Here is a 17,462-nt window from a genome sequence, read left to right on the forward strand (position 1 = left end):
GGCATGAGATTTATTTGCTCTGCTCCTCCTGGAGACAGAGAGGTGGTGCAGTCCAAAAGGAGGATACGTACGAGTGACCGGTGGCTGGGATGAAGTATATACAGCAGTGGACTCTGGTATCTGGTATCCGCTTCTTCCGGTTAATATTAAGCTCTTCCTGGAGGTACTTCTCATATTGATCATTGATGAACTTCATAATGGGTTGCCAACTGTGCAAGGGGAAAATGCCATGTTTGAAATAAAAGAAACTATGTCTGTGCACGATTATTCAGACTACACACACATACAACCTTTGCATGCTGCTAAATGCACTTACATGGAAACAAGTACCAATGAAATCATGTGAGGACTGAAATGGGGAAGGGGTTAGTGTAGGGACCTGACCAAATCCATATACTTTAAATAGAATCTTCTACATGCTCTGGGTGAAATCCATGATCACCCTGGAGCAGGAGTTATATGTATGTGGTAGTGTGTTCCAGGTTCCCCATGACTTGGAGAGCTCTTGAGCCCACTTTCTGAATATCAGAGCTCAGAAGAAAATACGTAAGAACTGGAAGGCGGTTGAAGCATCTCCCACCACATAACAGCCTATGTCTTTTTGTCAAGACAGAAATCCATGGAATGATCAGTGTTGGCATTTGAAGAGTTGTAAGAAGAAAAAAGCAAATCTAAAACCTGATCAGAAATAGACTTTGACAGAAACAAGAACCATTCAGCCTCTCAAGAGAAGCTATCTTTTCCACTGTAAAATAATAGTTTCAAAATCCACAAACTTTTCCCAATCCTGGGAAAAGATACACAACCAAGTAGTTACTATTTTATTTTCATTCCCTTCTCTGAACATTCCTAATATTCAACTAACCCTGTGCACTAGCAGAGATCCGTGCAAAGGCTCCTGCTAGTGCAATAGGGCTTTCTTCCCTCCTCCTCCTATGCCTCCCCCAGAACAAGGTGCAAGGGGAGGGGAGATTATTCTGTCCAGCAAGCAGAAAAGCTTGCACTGACAGGATGATCAGAAGACGCTGGATTCCTCCCATTATATTTGCCCTTTTCACCCCTGCAGCCAAGGCTTTCGCCAAACATGTATAACTTCGACTCCTTGTTTTAATGTTCCTTACTTTGTACTTACTAATATTGAATGTCATCTGTTACTACTTTGCACACAATTAAGAAGTCTGGAATTCTTAGCGGTCTCCTTTGGATCTGCTATCCCAAATAACATGAGATCACTGGCAAACATGCCAACTTCCATCATCGTACGGCAGGTTTCCTAGTGAGGCACATTCCCTCCCTAGCCTTTTCTCACAGATTGCCTTCAGTGGATCAGCAGGCAGTTAGACAGCCTATCTTTGGTTCAGACGCAGCACAGCTGCTCCCCGGGTTTGCATGCACAATTTCCTCGTCGCTTCCTATGCATGGCAGTGCATTCTGCATTAGGGCCTTTGTTCTGCAGCAGCACATAAACAACATTGTGTGTTCCTAGGGGGGCATCTCTCCCTGTGATCTTCTGCTCCCTTCGCTCTGCTCTGTTTGCTTACAGAATTGTGGTTTAGGGATGAGATCTGAAGCTGATTTGCATTAGCTGCATTTGGGAAGGTTTAGCCATTTTGACTTTTGAAAGTTGACACCATTTGACACTCCACATCACTTACAAAGTAGTTAAAAATATGATTATGCATTCTTTCAACTATACTTCCCCTACCCATATAAGCCACACAGAGCACAGATATGGCCCTTGTTTAGCGATGCATCAGGGCATCACAGGAATAAATCTATCACAGCTGTCCCTTGAGAAACTTAATTAGGAAGATGATCCTCAGGAGTAGGCACTTGCAAAGTTCCAAGCCTGTACAGCTTTGTCTTAGCATATTTGCTAGTTATGAGAACCCTCTAGAGAATCCTGGCAGAATTTCTCCCCCACCAGTTCTGCCTCCGTAAAATGGGGAAAAGCTGAGTAATCTAACTCTCTTCCCAAATGGGAAGAACATCTCCTTTGGAAGCAACCAGTAAAGATAAAATCTTTTCTCTCTAACATCAAGATACTACCACTATTTTTACCAAGATTGAATTATTCCTTCCATATACTTCATAGTCCAGAAACACAATCAGCCCAATAGGATAACTTTTTTGCACCAGTCAACTAAAACCCAAGGCAGACCTTGTTAAAGTGATGCTGCATGGAGTCCACACAAACATGCACCCCCCCCACTACCTTAACTGCCAGCTTAATGCAGTCTACTGAAAAGCCTCCCACCCACCCCTTATCCTCCCTTCCAGCCTCTCCATGAGCAGTGGCCTGGAGAGTTTCTTGTTTGATAGCTACTCACCAATTCTCATTGTTGATGTGGTCTCCAAATCCAGGGGTGTCAATGACAGTGAGTTTCATACGAACACCCTTTTCTTCAATATCTGAAACAGAATGCAAAGAAGGTAGGCAAGAAAATATCATCCTAGGATGAATGCAATTGGTGGTGGTGGGGCGGGGGTCCCTTCAGATACACATTGACATCAGAGCTGAAAAGGGTCACAGAACTTCCAGATGTTTCAGAAATTTTATACCCTAGTGAGCCAGTTGAACAGTCCTCTTGGCCCTGTTTCCCTGCCTCTTGACTGGCTGTTCTTCAACATCCCCATCTCCCCCCAAAGCAACCCCATGATCTCTTGGAAAAGCTCACCATGTGTGATTGACTTGATTTCAATTGTCTTGGGAATGCGCTCTTCAGGACTTGGCTGCACAGATTTGCGACTGATTTTGGATTTGAAGAGGGTGTTGATTAGAGTAGATTTTCCCAGGCCACTCTGACCTGAAAGGCAACAGGAGGCACAAATATCAGAAAACCCTTCTGTTTCACTATTTATATCACCCCCACAGTACAAATTCAAACTGTGTTCATTGAGACACACACACACACAGAGAGAGAGAGAGAGAGAGAGAGAGAGAGAGAGAGAGAGAATGAGAACGATGCCTCAGCTATTGGCTGCAGCAAATCTAATCATGTTGATTTTGCCCTCTTTGGCTGAGAAAGATCAGCTGCTCCCACAATAAAAGGCTTTTGGGAATATGTTATGTTTGATGCTGTGTACAAAACAAACCATCTGAATTTCAACTGGATCTGCAAATTAGCTTGCTAAACAACTCCCTTCTTTTAATTTTCCCCAGCATGCACAAAAGAAGCTAAAATTTATGAAGAAACAAAAATTGAGTCACCTTTCATTCAGCCAATAGAAATCAAAATAAAGAATACATTTGTTCATAACATGTTTGATTTCCGCCCTTCACTTTTGCTGCAAATTTGGTTTCTTTCTTTTAATTGCTGTAGTTTACAAAGCTAAAATTTGGTCCAGGCCCATTTTCTGTCAAGCTCAGAATACGTTCTGTAGTGTAGAGGTTCTTGTGAACCACTTCAAGTTGGCTTTCTCCCAGTAGCAGGTTTCCCGCCAGCTAAGTGAAAGAGGTCTGCTTCAAGGAGATTTCCCTTCAAATACTGCTTTCCAACTGATACCCAGCATTCCCTGGTTCCTGGTGTCCAACCTTGGCTACATCCCCCCCCCCCCGAGAAAAAGCATGCTGACAGCTCCATCTTGCTTTTCAGTGACTCCATGTGGCTCCATTTCTGTCAGAATGTGGACACTGAGTTCACTTTGATATGTATGGAAGAGGGGGGAAAGTGAACACATCTCAGTTCTAAGAGCAATTAGCTTTCTTCTCAGTCAAGAAAAAACCCTGACTCCATCCTGCTACAAAGGAGAGAGAGAATGGGGCTATATTTCTGAAAACTATCAATGGATAGCAATAACCCAGTATTAAACTAAAACACTTATAGGTGGTACTGGAAATATACTGTAGCCATCTCCCACAGTCCTAAATTCAGGTCAAATTTCTAACAGGCAGAAAGGGAAAGAAAAAGAAAGAAAGAAAAGGCAATGGAGGAAACACTTGAGTAAGTCTTACTTAGATAAGGGCTGTTGCAAAGGATTCTCACAAGTGGTTAGTCTACATGGGGAGTCTACATAGGGAGAACCCACAGTCACAAGGGATCATTGCAGCTACTTTTAAATATCAAAATGGGAGCCCCCTGCAGAGGCATTTTAAAACAGTTAACCTAATGCCTACCCAATCCTTCCAGCCTTCACTTCATCCTCATGGTCTAAAAGCAAGAAATAAATCAGAATGTGCTGCCATAGCTTATTTCCTAAAGCAGATTTCCCCAACCTGGTGCCCTCCATATATTTTATACTACAGTCACTATGGGACAAACACAGTCAAAAATATCTGGAGGCCATAGACTACCTAATAGTTTGGTTCCTCTTTCACTAAGCCTCTTAAATTGATTTTTTTTAATTTAAAAAATCCCAGTTGGTAATTCTATTAGATTTCATATATGTAGTGTTGTTTCAGATGGTTTTTATATATGTGATGGTTTTGACTGTTTTTAAATGTACTATTGTTCTAAATATGTTATTTATTGTATTGAGAGTCACTTTGGGGTCCCACATGGGAAGTGATTTATAAATGACATGAAAAATAAATAGGTAGAAGGGTCATCAACAGAGCAATGGATTAGCAAATGCTAATCTCCTCTGATGCTCTGGTTGACTTGGAAATGTGAGCTGGCGAATAAGAAGAAAGAGGCTGGTTAGAAGCACTAGGGATGAGTAACCCACCCACCCTACAAAAAAACATATGCAAGCACCATACAGAACGAGTGTATAGAACTAATGGTATGGACCAAAGTGCTGCCATTACTGCACCAATCAGCCTTTCACGTCCTGTTTCATAGCACTAGATTTAGAGGGGTGTTTTTTAAAAAAACCAATCATGATATACAACAGAGGAAGTCAACATGGTGGGCTCCAAAGCTTATTGAATGACAACTCCCATCATTCCTGACTATCTGATGTTAATTGGAGTCCAACAATATGTGGCGAACACCACATTGGCTACTCTTCTGCTGTAGAAAAACACACAGGTAGGGGACACACACACCCCAATTTCAAACATCTGGCTGAGTTTTCAGGCAACCATGTAAATGAAGATATTTAAAGCTGACCAGACAGAGTTTTATTTAACTGTTAAAGGAGGGAAAGAATCCAGAATTGCTGGATTGGCTTCATCTAGGAGCAGACAGGAAGTTGGAAGAGATGCAAGGCAAAGGGATTACTGAACAATAGAGGCATTTACTGACAGTGCAATCCTATTCAGAAGTCAAGTCGTTTAAATCAGTGGAACCTATTTCGATGTCACACTCAAGAGACCACCATGCTTATGATCTCTACAGCCAAGACCTCAGAATGTGGGATTCTCCTCTGTTAAATTGCTAATTGCAGATAACATACAAGGTGAGGCATATCAGTTCATATGGGAGGCATACACTTAATGCAGAAGGAACAAAGACATTATGAACCTGAATTCATTGTATTATGGACTATGAATGGGCTTTCTGTTGCAAAGAAAAGAGATGAAAAGACTAGGAAACAAAGGTTGTCCAACCTTAGAGCTGCATTAATCATTTTTCTTTTCCTCAGCATCAACTCCCTTCGTAGTATCTATTACGATAAATTCAGCTTCATAATGTCTTTGTTCTTTTCATGTTACGGGTATATGCCCACCATGTGAACTGATAGCTGCAAACATTCATCCTAAAGAGCCAGTGAAACTCTAATTCTTTCAGAGAGATTTCTCTAAGGATAAGCCACAGCACAAGATTGACTGTGTGGAGTAGCCAGTTTTCATATTTCTACCCAACTCGAGAGTGAATTGCAAGACAGGCAGCTTGCAAACCAAGGGAAGAGAAATCCCAGATAACTTGAGTTGTCTGGGATCGATATACATCTACTCCAGATATATTTGCCACAGAGCAGATGCACGCAAATTTACAAGGCTGAAAATAAATAAATAACAGCCCCAGGGAAATGCTGCAGTTTTAATTCAGCAGACAATTTTGTTGATTCTGCAAAATATCCACATATGCACAAATACACACATTGGAGTGAATCCAACTCAGTCTTCCAGGGGTACAGTCAAGCTGCTGTGTGAACAGGAATGGTTATTTTATAGGTCTCAGAAGAAACAAGGGAAGCAGATTTATTCCTGCCTCTGTCTGCATCAAACCACAAATAACGACAGAAGAATCCCAAACTGAACGCTTCACTTCCTAAACGTTTTGAGTTGGCTCAGCCAAACCTGCACACCAAGCCATTGCTAGGAGATGAAACACAGTACTCTTTAAAAATTCAAATATTTGTTTCCATTCAGTTCATTCAATGAGGACTTTGGGACAGAACCCTGTGCTTTTAATTCAAAATAAAATCTAGCTACCTCAGTTTGTTTGCAGCTACCATCTTTAGCCCATAGCCGGGGCTAAATATGGGTTAAAATAACATAAATACAAACTGTAATAAAATTCCCCAAAGAATGCACACCTATTATTTAAAAAATCCTAGCAAGAAGGCACACAGACGCAAGTATTGACTTGGTAAATGGGCTGATTTTGGTCAGGGAGCTGAGAAGAGCAGGAAACCTTAGCAACGTTCAAAACTTTATTTAGGTTTAGAAATTAGCACTTTGCTTTTGTTGCGTAAAATTTGCCTTTAGACAACCAGTTGATAAAAGTTTGGGTGCATTCACTTATCCTACAAATCTGGGGGTAACACCAAAGGTGCTACATGCTGTTGAAGATCCACCACTAAATTCTGGAGGTTTCCAGCTGATATGTCTCTCTTCTCCATCTTACAGCAGGAGGAACATCTCCACAACAAGAGCCAGGTAGCAGATAACATGAAAGACCCTTTCCCTATGACCCTGGAGAACTGCTGCAAGTCAAGAGTAGACAATACTGGGCTAGATGGACAAATAACCAGACAAATCAAAACAGCATGGCTTGTTCCTCTGCAGCTGGAACTCCCAACAGGAAGTCAAGCCATGTGCAAAGGCAGACTAACACAGAATGGCTCAATGCATCTCTGTGCATTTTGCTGGACTTCTCATGTACACAACGTATGTGTGCACATAATAAGTTCAGCATGACTAATAGATTAAATCTTAGAACTAGCTTTTATACAGAGAAAATCTCCCTGAGGCCTCATTGCAGCCATACATTAGGACTCAGGTTACATTGTCCTTTTGCACACCTGGGGTTGGACTACTAGCTTTCTTAAGCAGGCCACATGCTTCATCTTTGACTCACCACAGCTTGCCATAACGAGGCAATTGAGTTCCTTCCTATCCCTTGAAATAGCAGTGACATAGAAGGCTAGAATATGAAGCAGACTGATTGGCAGTTAGTCTTAATTATGTGATTTCCCCCCTTCCTTTCTGAACCTGCGACCTATGCACCACTTTTGCTTAATGCCATAAACTCAGCAATGCTATAAATCCAGCCCATTCTCTCATTCAGAATTCCAGAATAATTATTCGATATACTGTAGAAGCCAGTCCAGCTGGCAGGCAGTCAGCCCAGACTCAAAAGTAATGCCAGCTCCCCCTGGTGTCATTCTAATTACAGCACTTGAATAATGTGTCATTTTTTTGTTCTTTCCGGCTAATTAATTAGAAGTTGGCACTTCACAAGAAGAGTTCCAGGATTGTGAAAAATGAAAGCGTTCTTCTTTGCACTGTCCTGCAGAACTGACGGCCTCTTAATTCCCAAGTGAAGCCTCTTGTGGACAGAGCACAAGAGGAGTGACATCATCACAGAGGAAGATCTGACAAAGCAAGAAATATTAGAACTGTGTCCAGTGAACTTCATAAAGGCAATGAGCCCCACCTTTTTTCCCAGAGTTATGAGCAGTGAGTGGCTGTCAAGTGGAGGGAAAACACATCCCTTTTTCCAAAGCATGAGAGAATACAGTAGGCATTTCCTCCAACCTGGGATTCATAGATCAACTGCGAGATAGTGTATGCAAAAATGTTGTGTCTAGATGTTCAGAAGGGTCAGGGATAAGCTGGTGTCTTCCCTAGTTCCTCCCACTTTGTGACTACACAGACCTCTCTTTCTCTCATATACACACACAACACTGAGCAGGAACCAAGAATGCACTAATTTGTGTTTTAAGCAAGCCACACAGATTTGCAGCACAGCCTTCTGTTGCAAGTCTTCCATGCCACTTCTTCCCAAACCATCAGAGAATCCAATTGTAAACAAAGAACCTGTAGTGAGGTCACATTTAGTCCTAAAAATGGAAATAAGCCCCTGTAGGGCTACTTATCTCTTGCAAAACTTCAGCAAGCAACCCCACCCTCATCATCACCAACCAGTTGAAAGGGCTGGGGCACTAGAAGAAATCAGAGTACTTTCTGGAGAGGAGAATAGGGGAGGTAGAGAAGGTTTGATGGTCCCAACCAATTCATCAATGTATCAGCAGGCGATAGGGCAATTTTTCCAGTGGGTGTCTTTTTTCCAGGGGTATGATTTAGCAGTCCCAAACAATCAATGACAAATGCAATACAGCTATTCTGGCTGCAGCAACAGAATCAAACTATTAAAAGGTACAAGTTCTTGCTCTTTTGACATTCCAGTCAGGACAAAGAAGCTTATTAGAGGAAACACACGGTCACCTTGACATTCAGCCCACAACACGCGTGGAATTAGTTTCGAAATGCATTTATCAAATCTGATAACTTTAGAATTCCCAACTCTTACTAAGCCCTCTGTTGCAAGGATACATAGAGAAAATAATTCTCTTAAGAAGCCATACAAGAAACAGGTTCTACCCCAATGCTGCAGCATATGCAAGAACACCAGAAGACCCATCAAGTCCATAACCCTGTTCTCACAGTAGCCAACACCAGGAGCTTATGAGAAGACCACAAGCAGAACATGAGCACAACAGCTCTCTATCCACTTGTAATTCCCAGCGAAGGGTATTCAGAGACATATTGCATCCAACAGTGGAGGTAGGACAGAGCCACTAGCCTGTTCTGCATCTGTAAGAACTCAATTGTTTACCGTGGCAGCACCCACACATTGGAACTCGCTGCCAATTGATAACAAGCAGGCGTCTTCACTCTATTCTTTTCAGTGCCTGCTAAAAATGTTCTTGCTTAGACAGCCTACCCAGATGCTTACAGATACTGATATGAATTTTAATCTGTTTTAGTATATTAACTTCTTGCACGTTTTAATGTATTGTAAATTTCCCGATTTTATATGTTTTTGTAAACCTCTGAGGATTTTTTTCAATCAAGTGGTATATAATTTTTGTGAAATAAATGAACAAATAAATAGCCTTATCCTCCATTCATTTGTCTAATCCTGTTTCAAGGCCATCCAAGCTGGTAGTCATCACCACCTCTCTTGAGGGAGCCAGTTCCATAGTCTGACTAAAGTGAACCACATGGGAAGAAGACTCACCGACTACCATGATGTTGAACTCAAACCCTTGTTTCATGGCTTTCCTCCGCATCTGCTCCAAGATGGCATCTATCCCAACATAGGCAAAATCAGCAGCTGGTTTCTCTGTCCGCGTTGGTGGGGCTTGCTTGATGCCAGCATCTCGAGTGGCTTCCATCATGCTGCTTGGGTAGCTGGGAATGGCCTCTGAAGGGAAAATGTAATGAATATCAATATATTATTTCTTTCTTTTTAACCAAACAGTACAAACAAATAAAACATTGGGTCATTTCTTAGTAGCTGCAAGGAACAGAAACCAGGAAATTTGTTACTGCTTTTTAGACAAGATGGATGTTTAATAACAACAACCATGTCATTGTTGACTTTTCCACACCTAAAGATAGATTGGGAGTTATACTGACATGAGACAGGCACACCTCTGATGCCTCCAAAGTAACCTGCACACAGATCTGGATTCACTTGAGTGTTGGAAGAGACTAGTCTACAAAAGACTTGGTTTCCAATGGAACGAAGGGAAGCCTAGGTCTCCCCGAGGGGAGAAAGAAATGTGGCCCTATATAACAGTTGCTCTGAATACAGATATATTGATGAAAACAGATATATACAGATATTCAGTTGCATTGAATACTGTACAGAGACAGATGGAAGCAGAGTCCAAATGAAACTCTGAATTGTGTGAATATGGAACCTGAGGTCTTCTCAAAATCTGTGACTTTCCAAATGCCACATGTTGGCCTGAAAGTCCATCATTCAGGATGCAGTAATCACACATATGCATTATTATATATACATATATGCAGTATAGGTAAAGGTAAAGGGACCACTGACCATTAGGTCCAGTCGTGACCGACTCTGGGGTTGCAGCGCTCACCTTGCTTTATTGGCCAAGGGAGCCGGTGTACAGCTTCTGGGTCATGTGGCCAGCATGACTAAGCCGCTTCTGGCGAACCAGAGCAGCGCACGGAAATGCTGTTTACCTTCCCACCGGAGCGGTACCTATTTATCTATTTGCACTCAGGTGCTTTCGAACTGCTAGGTTGGCAGGAGCAGGGACCGAACAACGGGAGCTCACCCTGTCGCAGGGATTCGAACCGTGGACCTTCTGATCGGCAAGTCCTAGGCTCTGTGGTTTAACCCACAGCACCACCCGAGTCCCTTATATGTAGTATACATCCACATTAAAAAAGATACTGCAAGAACTGCTATAAAATGTTTTTATGCACAAGTCTCTTCGAAGACACCCACAACATGGTTTTAAAACTCCCTTCTCATGCCTCCTTTCCTTTCCTGGTTTTTATTCCCTGTCCTGCCTTGCAGCTTACAATGCTTTCTGCTTTACTTATTGGAACAGCTAGGTAAGTTTTTAACTCCTGTAGGAACCTTGCATGTGGCGTGCCTTGCTCGGACAATCTGTACGTAGATAGTGGTCAGGGTCATTTTAGGGTGTGAGATGGTGCAAGGTGCTGGGTGAGAAGCCAGAATCTTTAGATCCTCCACATGCCCTGTAATTCTAAAACTCATTTCAAACTCATGCAGTGGGCTGCTGGCAAAATCCCTGGGTCAAAAAAATTATAGAGTGAGGATGCCAAGATGCCTTTCAATGACTCCTGAAATAGCGGCATTTTTAGGATGGGAGAGCCAAGCATTTATTTTATCTTATTTTATTTTTTGCTATTCTTACACACAACTAGGAAAGAATCATTCCACATGGAAAGTATTTTGCCATTAGTAGGAACGGGTTGTTATCCAACAGTTGAACCTCAGCCACTAAGCAAAACAAAGCACATTTCCAGCATTCCCACATTTCAACCCACCTAGAAAAAGGAGGGACAAGAGAGAGACCTGCAGCCCTAAAGGTCCCTAACACCAAAGCACTTTTACAGATCCATTCAAGATACCTGGGACATCCTCCAGCATGCCAGAACAAGAGCCCTAAAAGTGAAGGAGGTAGAATAGATGGGGTCCATTTAAAACAGTGTTTTGCCAGTACTCTAGATCTTCCATATTTGACGGCATGGGCAGGTATAAGTCATCCACACCATGCCACACAAGCAAAATGGGCTGTAACAGGTCATTTCTGATGCTTCCAAAAGTTATCCTTCAAGATTAACCAGGACTTGGACCAGAAACCTCACAACCTGCATCTTGGTACCCCCTTAAGGCTATAGCATTGCAAAAACATGGAGCCCCATCCTCTTTAAGCACTTGGCCACAAATTCTCATTTGCTTACTTAATTCATAACCCAAATTTTCCTCCTCAAACGGAGGCGATTAGAGCAGGCAACAAAGGTATACAAAACCAAAAGAAGTAATTCAGTCATTAAAAGCAAAATAGATGTCGCAAACAACCTACCAAGACTAAAGAGAGCATAAAAGCAAACCAAGAGAGCCGGAACTAATAACATTATAGTCTTGTAAAATCAGATCTGAAAACTTATTATTGTTATTATTTATTAAATTTGTATTATCAACCTTCATCTGAAGATCACAGGACAGTTCACAACTTGTTGGAAAAGAAGTGCCTTCAAATGCAGGGAAAGGGCCATAGACCTGAGGTAGAACATCTGCTCTGCATCCCAAAATTCCCAGGCTAAATCCCCATCCATGCTTGAGCCCATTTGCTTCCCTGCCTTCTCTGGAGCCTAGCTAGCAAACAGTGTATCCTTTGGAGAGCCCCCTGCTGAATAGTGCTTCAGCCACAGGCAAACGGTATGCTGGCCACTCATCCTGCTGGACTCAAGCTTGGCTCTGCTTTGGCTGCCCCCCACCAAGCATTCAAAAAAACAAAATGGAGAGAAATAAAGATTTAAGACTTCCCTTCCCAACAATGTGTGTTATTAAAAAAATACTGTATATATTAAAAACTATTTACAAACATGACTATACATTTAAAAACAATTGCAAAGTTGCAATGTATCTTAAGTTTAAGGAAAGTTTGCAAGAGACCAGTGGTAATGGGTGCGATTATTGCTCTCTCCCAGCCCAGTCTCTTCCCTCACCCCACCACTGGCTTGTTTCTTTAGCTAGGCTGTTTTGTCATGATCTCATCTTCCATGCCTTTCCCCCATTTTTTGATGGAACTTTGGAAGACTTGGCCCCTCTGAATATTTAGGATTATATAGCACCATCCATTATGGGAAGGGGTGAGATCTGTGTGCCAAAAATGTGCATATGTTTGAGAATGAAGTCTGCACAGAAGCAGTGACTGATTGCATAGAAAAACGGCCAGAATTTCCTGTTATGACAAAGAAGTGTGTCGTCAAACTTGCTCCTGCTAAGGATGCCAACGCTCTTAAAGAATGTTCCACATTCCTCCTATCAGGATCACAGGCTAGGAACACATTCCCAAACAGACACCATACTTCACGCATATGGCAGGCCTCTAACAGGAGTGCAATGATTTGCTCACATCTTTAATCATTTTTTTAAAATGTTGGTAGTAAGCCAGGGATAAGGAACCTATAGCCTTCTCAACTGCCATCATTCCTCACCATTGGTTGTGCTAGAGATTGTACTTCAGGAAAGGCAAAGAGACAGAAGCAGTGAAGATCTCAATATTCCTGAACCCAAAGAGAATGATCAGGGAACAGAGATTATCTCAAAACCAGCTGTTCTGTTCTGGCAGAAGAGCCTCTTTACTTAGGGGAGAGAAGGAGCACAAGGTTCCAAGAAGGACCTCTCAAGGGACAAGGGCTATTGCTCTCCTTGAGGCTTGATGGTTCCCTAGGTCCAGCTTAAGACTGACAGTATTCTTTGGGACAACCCTAAAATCTGAATGCACTTATGCCATTTATTTGAGGGTTTTGCCATTTGTACTGAAGTAAGGCTACAGTCCACAGCTAGGGAACATGAGGTCCTACAGATGTTGTTGGACTGATCCTATCAGTCCAGCCAGCATGGCTAATGGCCAGTGAGGATGGGAGCTGTAATCCAGCAACATCTAGAGGGTCACAGGCTCCTTATTCCTGTTCCAGGGTCTTGTGAGGATCTAGAATTACAGCTACAGTGGTACCTCAGGTTACAGACGCTTCAGGTTACAAACGCTTCAGGTTACAGACTCCGCTAACCCAGAAATATTACCTTGGGTTAAGAACTTTGCTTCAGGATGAGAACAGAAGTCATGCAGTGGCAGCAGGAGGCTCCATTAGCTAAAGTGGTGCTTCAGGTTCAGAACAGTTTCAGGTTAAGAACGGACCTCCGGAACGAATTAAGTTCTTAACCTGAGGTACCACTGTATTGCTTAGAGAAAGAAGTGTAGCTAGCAAGAGATAAACCCAGCAGTTCATTTTTAGCACAGCAACGTAGAAATAAAATGTCACTTGGTCACAAACCTTAAGAAACAGCAATACTCCACATGGGGGAGGAAAGAATGGCAGACCTAACTCCATACCTACTTTCCAGCCTTTGCTTTTCTGAAAATGCAGACCTCTTCTATTTACACATCTACCTACTATTGGAAGAGACATTATCCTGTTCTCCCTGACCCAGTTTGGTGGGACGTTCTGAAACCTTGTAAACTGGAATAAGCAGCAGCTAGATAAACACCTACTGGGTGTCTTGAGATGGAATAAAGTAAGGTAAGGCAAGGTAAGGGCAGTACAGTCCTAAAAATACATTTACTGAGAAGCCACCCTCGTTGATCTTACTCTCTAGTAAATATGTTTAGATTTGCAGCCTATATGTTACATATGCAGGGACAAAGCTTAGAGAAACAAATTGAAACTTTGTCCCAATCTGAAAATCAGCCAAAGAGGCCTGGTGCATTAGACATTTGTCATGTGGTATATATTAGCTTTGAATCACACAGTATATCCTAGAGTTACTAAGCCTCTGACAGGCTGGGGAGAGGGCAAATCACAGATGTGCGTGAAATCGAAGACTGTGTCCCTTACAGAGATGGGTGCTCTCTTATCTATGCTTCAACAAGGGGAAGTGGGGTTTGTACACACAACATATTTGACACTTACCCACTGCTTGTTAAAGTCCAGCTGCAAAGAACAGAAGGATAAAGATTTCTGCAGAAGTAGTTCCAGAATGTCAGTGCAGACCTTAAATATGCTGTATTACTTACACACACACACACACACACACCCCAAAACATGGCACCGGTTCAAACTCAGCAAGATTCTCCAGTATCCTCATGGGAAACTATCTGTGCAGGTATCTTTCCACAGTGGTTGTAAACATGTGAGCTAAATGCAGAAATTTAAAACAGATTTCTAGACTGATTTCAAACAACTCTCTACCCCAGACACCCAAGAAGCAGAAGGAACTTCCACCTATGTTTATGTCTGGTTGCTATAACGTGGGACATCGTGAGGATTTTCATGGGGAAAAGAACTCTTTTGACTAAAAGTGAGCCTTTATGCCATAAAACCCTGTTTGTTTCAAAGTTAAACACATTTTAAATGTAAAATGTGATGTCAGCAAAATAATTTTTCTTTTTTCATTTTTGAATGGGAGGAACAGAAGGTCTATAATAATGTTTCTCTAGCCACCGATGACTCTACTGTGGAATAGAAGGGAGGAAATGCTTTGACTTGGCAAAGGGGAAGAAACAGCACAGTTCACCTTGAGGTTTTTTATTCATCACTGCCTTCTTTTTTTAAAAAAAAGTGCACACAGAGACACCCTTACTCAGGCATCCTCTTTACTTGGAACTTTTATGACAGACATAAATGGATGCATATATCTCCTAGGTCAAAAATGTTGGGAGTGAGTTGCAACATATGAACAATGTCGCCTGCTCAACCAGAGTTCAGATTGCTGGGGGTGGGGACCCAAACAACTCTAAGCACCCTTAAAGGTAAAGGGACCCCTGACCATTAGGTCCAGTCATGGCTGACTCTGGGGTTGCGGCGCTCATCTCGCTTTATTGGCCAAGGGAGCCGGCGTACAGCTTCCGGGTTATGTGGCCAGCATGACTAAGCCGCTTCTGGTTAACCAGAGCAGCGCACGGAAACGCCGTTTACCTTCCCGCTGGAGCGGTACCTATTTATCTACTTGCACTTTGACGTGCTTTCAAACTGCTAGGTTGGCAGGAGCAGGGACCAAGCAACGGGAGCTCACCCCATCACGGGGATTCGAACCACCGACCTTCTGATTGGCAAGTCCTGGGCTCTGTGGTTTAACCCACAGCACCACCTGCATCCCTTCTAAGCACCCTTAACAGACTACAATTCCCAGGATTCTTTGGGAGAAGTCATGACTGTTAAAGAAATATAATAGAACTTTAAATGTAGAATGTAGATGTGACCTCAGGGTCAAGTCAAGTCATATCGGGGATTCCCAGTGATCTTATCAGCCCTGCTTTCTGGAGAAGAAGCCCACCTTTCACTCTGTAGTATGTGGAGTGCCCTGGAAAAAGGCACAGAGGAGGAGGTCCCAGTGAAAAGCTGAGGAACAGGGTTTAAACTCTTTAAAGAGTTTGTTTCTAGTCTGACCTTGAACTCCTCTTGGAAGTGAGGACATTGGGCTTAAAGCATATTAGCAGGATTTATTAAAGTTAAGCAAGTATGTGTGTGAATGTGACCTACATCTCTAGTCCACAGCCACACTGCATACGCCAGCCAAAGTATAGTGGTACCTTGGTTTACAACCACAATCCATTCCGGAGGTCTGGTTGTAAACCAAAACAGGTTGTAACCCAAGGCGCACTTTCGCTAATGGGGCCTCCCCCCCAAAATGGGTTGTAATCCAAAAAAAGGGACACACACTTCTGGGTTTGATGTGGTTGTAATCCAAAGCGGCTGCAAACTAAGGTACCACTGTAGTGCTTGCTCACAGCCTCAAGAGGCTCCATTTGTAAGCAATGGCTCATTTCCTTCACAAAGAGCATTTGGGTCTTGCTGTTGTAGCTACCGTATTTTTCGCTCCATAGGGTGCACCTAGTTTTTAGGGGGGAAATAAGGCGGGGGGAACTCCTGCTGCGCTCAGAAGGCTTGCGGATAGCTGCCTGAAGCCCAGGGAGCGCAGTGGCAGTTGGCACTGTGCTCCCCAGGCTTCAGGCTGCTTTCCGCAAGCCTTCGGAGCCCGGCGGGAACTCCCGCCGCACTGCGAAGGCTTGCGGATAGCTGCCTGAAGCCTGGAGAGCGAGAGGGGTTGGTGCGCACCAACCCCTCTCGCTCTCCAGGCTTCAGCGAAAGCCTGCATTCGCTCCATAGGACGCACACACATTTCCCCTTCATTTTTGGAGGGGAAAAAGTGCGTCCTATAGAGCGAAAAATATGGTATATAGGCCTAAGACTCAATGAGGTGGGAAGTCTACTGCCAGTTCAAGGCTGCAGGAAGAGGCACATGCAACACACACACAGTGGGGGCAAATGATTATAGGCTAGCTTTCTCCTTAACAAGCTAGTTTGCCATGTGCAGGGATTTTTGTGGGACACAAGACAGAATGCTCTGTTGTGCAGCAGCCTCTGCATTTGGAAGTGGTTCACCTTGTCCAGAGAAAAGGATTAAAGTGAAGAGTATGCTAGCAGAGAACCTATTTCCCCCTCCCCACTTCTCTCCATCACACACATACAACCCTCTCTCTTGAAGGAGAGAGACATCAGCAGGAGAATACCGATTCCAACTGGCCAGCATAGCACATTTCTGGGGGAGGGGAAAGAATTGCAAGAAAAAGCAAACGATTGCACATCCTGCCTATAGAATTTCAAGGCTGCTCTGGCTTCAGTTACCACACTGAAGGGGAGATTTTAATTAAATTAGTTTGGTCTGCTTTGCCTGCGTTTACCAACTTGTGGTGAAGGAAATGGCTGTTTGAAACATCTCTGGCTTAAAAAAGAGGAGGAAAAACATAGAGGGAGCTTTTCAAGTTGCTCATCAATCGCCGCACACCTCCCTCAAAGGGAAATACAGCCCCCCAGCTGGGTATGCAGTTGCCAGCAACAAATGTGTGTATTAAAAGAGTGTGGCCGGAAGCTCTTTATCATACAGCTAGTTTTCTCTGAAAGCTCTGCAAAAAGCAAAAGGGAGTTTTAACCCCCTTTTACTGTTCTAAATTAAATGTGGAGTTTTTTCCCATGACAGAAACCCAGAACAGCTTAGTATGGATTGACGAGCAACAGCTTTCTTCAAATGAGAAATCCCTGTGGGAGTTCT

General features: G+C 43.0%; 1 protein-coding gene across 4 annotated transcripts in view; it reads right to left on the reverse strand.

Annotated features, from left to right (window-relative positions):
• The window catches only part of SEPTIN9 (septin 9), a 211,633-nt gene that overhangs the window by 15,948 nt on the left and 178,223 nt on the right, over nucleotides 1-17,462 (reverse strand). For all 4 annotated transcript variants that reach the window (XM_080993826.1, XM_080993828.1, XM_080993827.1 and 1 more), the window contains 4 exons: nucleotides 9,357-9,542; nucleotides 2,679-2,807; nucleotides 2,331-2,412; nucleotides 72-209 (listed from right to left, as the gene is read on the reverse strand). In XM_080993826.1, the coding sequence (XP_080849952.1) occupies nucleotides 72-209; nucleotides 2,331-2,412; nucleotides 2,679-2,807; nucleotides 9,357-9,542 (535 nt within the window). The remainder of the gene's footprint in view (nucleotides 1-71; nucleotides 210-2,330; nucleotides 2,413-2,678; nucleotides 2,808-9,356; nucleotides 9,543-17,462) is intronic.

The sequence above is a fragment of the Podarcis pityusensis genome (genome assembly GCF_964106645.2).
Source record: "Podarcis pityusensis genome assembly, chromosome: 2".
In the NCBI taxonomy this organism is placed as follows: domain Eukaryota; kingdom Metazoa; phylum Chordata; class Lepidosauria; order Squamata; family Lacertidae; genus Podarcis; species Podarcis pityusensis.